This window comes from Tigriopus californicus, chromosome 9 (genome assembly GCF_007210705.1).
Source record: "Tigriopus californicus strain San Diego chromosome 9, Tcal_SD_v2.1, whole genome shotgun sequence".
Classification (NCBI taxonomy): Eukaryota; Metazoa; Arthropoda; class Copepoda; order Harpacticoida; family Harpacticidae; genus Tigriopus; species Tigriopus californicus.
The window spans coordinates 6,783,185-6,789,537 of NC_081448.1; the positions used below are offsets into that span (position 1 = coordinate 6,783,185).

A 6,353-nucleotide genomic window follows, 5' to 3' on the forward strand; every position below is an offset into this window, starting at 1 on the left:
CCTTACTTTAAATAAATAACTGAAATAGCTCAATACCCTTTAACATTGTTGCTTGCTTAGATTACTTAAAAATCGTTTAGTTTTTGTATCTCCTTCAACAAATACCGTATTGGTATGACCTATTGTTAATCCTCGTTAATGTCTTTGCATGAGAAATACGAAACGAGTATCATTTTAACTTTTTCGAGCCACAATCACATTTTGGTTATGATTTCATACTATTATTCTCATTTCAAATAAGATGCCATAACGCATGAATAAGAACATGAAACTTTTCGATTATAGCTCCAAAATGCCCCCGTTATATCTTCGATTATAAGGCGATACCGATTTTCAATGAGACCTTTTTCTTTCATGCTCCACACAAATTCTGAATGAAAATCACTTCGGCCAAAAAACAGGCAATGGCCAAAATACCCTATCATTACCCACGTAGTTGCCAGTCTTCAATGACAATGTTGAGTAGGCCAAGCCAAATCTTGTAGATAAATATGGTATAGTGGCAGGAAATCTTATAAGAAATTACCTGACTTTGTGCAAAAACACAGCAAATGAGCTTAAGGACTATTTTCACATTCCGTATTAAGGAATATGTAGTTAAAAAGCAAAGTTTTGTCATAAAAACTTCCAGCAGTGGAATTTAAACCCGGTCACTATAACTGGGGAGAAGATTCGTGCCTTGATCATGCTGCCTCTTAGACTGATCGGCTAGACCAAGGACACCAGAGCACAGCTCCTAGCTAGACCAGCATCTTTTTAATCTTTAATATTGCATGATAAAAAGAAATTAGGGTTCAGCAACAGCACATTATTAATGGAAGTGAAACTATAACAACAATATTTTATCCAAATTAAGTTTTATCAAATGATAGACATAAGTTTTCACCTTATGGCTTTTGAGGAAATGCGTGACATAAGCAAAGCTGCCAACCTATAACTTAGTAAATCTCTTATAAATGCAAAAATAAAAGAGAGGCTATTTAACTTATTAATTATATTTAAGACGGATTAGTAGATTGAACACATGTACAGGTGGTTGCAGATACAGTTGGTAAAATAAATTTGGAAGAGGCAAGATTTTTTTGCAGAATTAGCAGGATGCAAGTTTTGGTCTGACCAAGTGATGAGTACTCTTTAAAGACCATGACCAACTCCTGGAAGTTATTTATTGTAATGTTCTCTAAAATATTGAATAAAATACTGAAAAAAGTATTCTGAGTACTTTGGTTTTTAAGGTCGAAGAGATGTAATCTTGAATGGTTGTGCTGTCCAACAAGCAAGATAATCGTGCCATAAAAAAAAAACTTTTAAAGCAAATGTCGTGCATAGGTCAAAAAGAATTTGTTTTGCATATTTACAGGATTGCTATATTTTCAAGAATGGTTTTCAAGGAAACGAGGTAAAATTAATGGAAAAATTTCAATTTTGAGCAAAATTGGTAGGAAATGCAAAATACCCAATATGATGAAAATAATGCCAAAGTATTAGACAAGGTTAACATTAATGCATTCGCATCATTTGAACAGCCCTGTTAATAACTCATTAGAGGTTTCAAAGATCATATGCTAGCTTTTATCTTAATACCAACTGAGAGTGCGTCTGATTTTAATGGAAGTAAAAATAAATTTGCCAACATTCTTGTGTATATAAGTTATTTTTCATGAGCTAGAACTATATGGAGCAATATCAATCATCAAAGTTGTACCAAGGTATATTTGAACACTTGCAAGGGATTCTGACCAGAGCTGAAAACGTGTTTCCTAGGCAAAGAGCGATCGGTCCCGAGTTTGGCTTCGCTTCAGCTCAAGTGCTTTCTCCGCACATCAACAAATAAGAAAACAGAAGAGAATCTTGACTGAACTCAAGGTTGTCAAGATAACAAGCTAAACCGGCCCGAGAACCCCGTTTTCATGTGCTTCTGATTATCCCCCAATTCCATCAGCATAATAATACCGTACCCTCGTTTACAGTACAGTGGCAGGGTTGAGTTGACGATAATAAATTCCAGATTTGACTCATCTTCAATCCGATCGAACCGATCCCGAAGAACTCGTTTGGGGAAAGTAGTTTCTCGCCACAATTGCATGCATGCTGGCTGGCTGGCTGGCTTTTGGTGACACGGTCAGTTACCAAACAAGTTTTCGGTGAATGTTACAAAAAGTTGGGCGTGAGTGTGTTGCATGGTATTACATGCTCTGAGTCTTTCTCGTGTGCATCGTTGATCCACTCACTCGTTTCCAAGCCACAATGATTGCCACAAGGTCTCTGAGGCACTTAGCACTCTTGTCCACCCCAGCAGCACCAGGTCCAGTGCTCGTTGGAAGTGGCAAGTTGGGGGGCCCTTGGTGTACTAACAGTTACGTAACAGCTTCTGCATCCTTGCTCTCGGGTTCTTCTGGGAGTACATCACAGTTCGGTCTACCTGCTAACTCGGTTGGGGCCAGTTCACCTTCGCCAACCTCTGTTGCCGGACCAGGATTCGCATCCAGCCCCTACGTGCCCATCTTTAACTTGCAGAGAAGAACCATGAGCTCCAATTCCGGCAATTATCTCATCGACGAGCCCAAGTATGCCTTCCTGAAGCAACTAGGCATCCAGAAGGACAATGCCGGCGTTTTCAACGGCCAATGGTTTGGATCAGGCGAGGTAATTATTCGTTCCGCTCTATCTAGTGCTCTAGCCCGTTAGCCCTCTAGTCCTGAATATTATTGATGGGCGCCAATGGCGGAATCATGCAAATGTTGTGGTGGGCTCAGATATTTGAATACTGCAGATACATGTGTACAAAACACTAAACCAGGCCTGTCTTGATGGGTCTAGTTTGATCAACTTCGGTCGGGGTATGCAGAATTTATTTGTCGGGCAAACTTTGAATTCAACATTGCTCTACGCTGCTTCTGAGCTTCAAGGAAAATAGTTCATTTGTGGAATGACACAGGCACAAGAAGTGAAACTTTTGATGGCTAATAAAGGCTTTTCAACCCCATAATAGCACGAAACCAAGAAAGACCCAACTCAACTTTGTTAAGTACGGTGGAAGAAGCTTTTTTCTTTTTCTTGAAACAGCAGCATATTTCCCAAGTAATGGAATCAAAAAAAAATCCAATGCATGTAAATTAAAGATTTAAAAATCCGAGACAACAAGCCAAGATGATCTTTTATTACTGCACAGAATGACTACTCGAGGTTCCAAGAAGATTACTCTATGAACTATTTTGTTGCCTTGACAGTTCAAATTGCAAACGTTTTTTGCCTCGAAACAGTCACTCCGTATTGTTACAAGAAATAAGTTTAGGGTGGAGATAAGTTTATAGATTGGTATCTTTAATGCAAACTGAATGGGCCGGAAAGGAAGTTAGCATGTAGCAACTTGACAAATGTTGGAATTTTTTGTTATAATCAATCTTTTTCCTTACACCCTCTTGTGAGAGTCCAGACATGTTCTAGTGTACGTAGTAGTGGTTGGCTCCATTCAGTGAAAGGCTTCTACAGATTAAGTCATAAATCACGCGTATCCCCGAGTGCACTTGACTCATCCATTGGGAAGAATGGGTTGTCAAAGGGAGCCAAAACACTTCTCACGAGCTCCATAGAGTTTGTTTCCAAACGGACGTTGCAATATTTTCGGCACTTGTCCATCCACAAATTGCACATGACAACATGACTCGAGGGTTTCGTTGTTGATTTTGATTTAGAGATCAATATTTTTGAAAAAGGAAATGGAACGCATTATTTCGAGCTTTTTAGAGCCTCCCAAAGACAGGGATAGACCATAATGCAATTTGAAAATCAAAGAGATACAGAAAGCAGTACGCACGCACTAATGCAAATGCTGTTCTAAATAAATGTTTCTGCGTCGAGGCGGTGATGATATCACTTTACTACCTAATGTTGTTGATTATAAATCCAGTCGCTCACTGGACCGTCGTTCTTTTTGTGTTTTAAAGCCAAAGAAATTTTCTAAAACAGTAGGAGTTTTCATTTTTACAAATTTACTAGAGCTCAACCGATTATCATACGACACGAAACGGCGGAGGGAACTTCTTCTCTTCCGACTCAAGAGATTATTCTTAATCCTGGAGGTTTCTTGAGGGTTGACAGTTCGTTACCGTTGTCAGCGAGATGGACTTTGCAAAATCCATTGTAGAAAGAATCCGTTGATTTGTTTGGCAAGAACAAGGTAAGATCTTAAAGGCGAACGGCTCATTCGGTTGACACCCAATTATTACTGCAAGTGCCCAACACCCGTTTGATCACTGTGATCATTGAAAATCATTGCTGGAGACCTGTCTGAGCACATTTGTTTATAATTCACGACAGAAAAGTTTCTCGCATTCGCCAAGGCCAACTTCGTTCAGAAGTAATTGAGATTAGTTTGAGGGTATTTGGTTGCTAGCTTGAACCTCTCGGCGAAACATGGAATTCCCAACAACACATGACATCCAGATGTCGAGTCCAATCTAAACATTGTTCAAAGAAACTCCAGCTTAGATGATCTGGTCCACCGATCTATGAAGCGAGACATTCAAATTTGACATACATACATATGCACAACTCGAAATTGGATCCGTTGGGAATTCTTGCGTTGGTTCTTTTCTGTTGGTTTACTCACTAGATGATCTTGAGTTGGATGAAAGCGAAACAGCCCCATGCTCAATTGTGTTTCGTTTTTGTTTATGAATAGGGCATCAGCAATGTAGAAGATCTTTACACATCTGTGATTTACTTGTCTGACGAAAAAATGAGCCTCTTTCCCTGCACCACTAACTGAATGAGACCAAGAGCTTCTGAGTGTCTTATCATTTCTACTCCTTCACTCTCGATCCAAGCGTTGTAGTCAGACGACTTGGAGTTCAAAGAGAAAAAGACTCTCTTCTGTTGAAACGAAGTTGACCGATTGGAATTATTCGATATAATGGTCTGACAGGTCTGGGATAATCAACAATCCAGAGAAGGATTATTCGACAGTAGTGTTGTTGAAAAGCTTGTCCATCGCTGTGTTGATGTTGATTTTCCCCCAAATTCCCGACAGTTGGAGGGAGAAACCCATCGTGTAAGGAGCAAGAAACAGCGCTCTAGGAACTGGACGCGCTCAAACAGAGACACCAAGCCATTCATCCATCCAGCCATCGACGTAAAGTGATCATGAAAACATTCGAAAAGTATACCCCACTCTTTTTGATTCTTTCAATTCTCGTCATGTCCAACCTGACCTGGGCATGTCGGAGGGCTGATCCTCCCAAATCCAAATCGTCGAGCATGCCCTTGGAAGATGACCAGAAAAAGATCATTGTCAAAGAGTCGGAAGACTCAGATATTGATCCTGATGAAACCGAGGAAGACACAGCTCATGATGACCAAGACTTTGATTTGATTTGTGAGGGATATGTGCCTCCAACTATGACTCAACACTTGCCTCAAGTCATCATCATTGGCGCCAAGAAGGGTGGTACCAGAGCTTTGATCGAATTTTTGAAGCTCCATCCCCAACTGAAGGCGGCTGGACCGGAAATCCATTATTTCAACAAGAATTACGACAAAGGCGTTGATTGGTACATTTCCCGAATGCCCCCGGCGGAGAAGAACAATCTAGTCATGGAAAAGACTCCCGGTTACTTTCATCACCCGCAATCTGCCCAACGTTTGTACGAAACTACCAAGGACTCGAAACTGTTGCTGATCCTCCGGGATCCCGTGAAACGACTCGTGTCGGACTATAATCAATTCAGGTCGAAGAATCTAGCTGAGGGTAAGACCTACCCGATGTTGGAGGAACTTGTCTTCAATAAGGATGGATCCGTAGATATCACTTACCCGCCTTTGCAACGCTCCATATATCATCATCACATTTCTCGTTGGTTCAAATATTTCCCTAAGGAGCAGATTCATATCGTCCACGGCGAATCCTTTATCAAGGAACCTTGGAGCGAACTTCGCAAAGTGGAGCAATTCCTCGATGTCCCCACCGTCATTACCGAGGACAATTTTTTCTTCAACCAAACCAAGGGCTTCTATTGCGGAAAAGAGATGCGAACCACAGGCGTTTGGGATTGTGTTAAACGAAAATGTCTGAGCAAATCCAAAGGCCGTCCCAAGCCACCGTTGGCCGAGGGAACGTTAGACAAATTATACAGATTCTTTGCCGAGCATAACAAGATCTTCTACGCCCTTGTTGGGCACGATTATGGCTGGAAACCCAAGGAATAGCCGTGAAAGTGTTATCATGGCTTCCCTCGGTTTCCAATGCAGCCAGAGACGAGGAACCTTGTGCAAACATGAGCACGTTCCACTCCCTACGCCATTAATTTCCTCCTGAATTTGAATGAGGTTGCCTTTATTTTACAAAGGCTTGT

General features: G+C 40.9%; 2 protein-coding genes across 2 annotated transcripts in view; both read left to right on the top strand.

The window, feature by feature from the left end:
- Positions 1–2,158: 2,158 nt before the first annotated feature.
- The window catches only part of LOC131886131 (alpha-aminoadipic semialdehyde dehydrogenase-like), a 6,856-nt gene continuing 2,661 nt past the window's right edge, over positions 2,159–6,353 (top strand). The window contains exon 1 of the mRNA XM_059234382.1: positions 2,159–2,646. Coding sequence (XP_059090365.1) covers positions 2,248–2,646 — 399 coding nt within the window. The 5' untranslated portion in view covers positions 2,159–2,247. The remainder of the gene's footprint in view (positions 2,647–6,353) is intronic.
- Positions 4,513–6,353, top strand: part of LOC131886132 (heparan sulfate glucosamine 3-O-sulfotransferase 1-like) — a 2,139-nt gene continuing 298 nt past the window's right edge. The window contains exon 1 of the mRNA XM_059234383.1: positions 4,513–6,327. Within this exon, the coding sequence (XP_059090366.1) occupies positions 5,146–6,207 (1,062 nt within the window). The 5' untranslated portion in view covers positions 4,513–5,145 and the 3' untranslated portion in view covers positions 6,208–6,327. The remainder of the gene's footprint in view (positions 6,328–6,353) is intronic.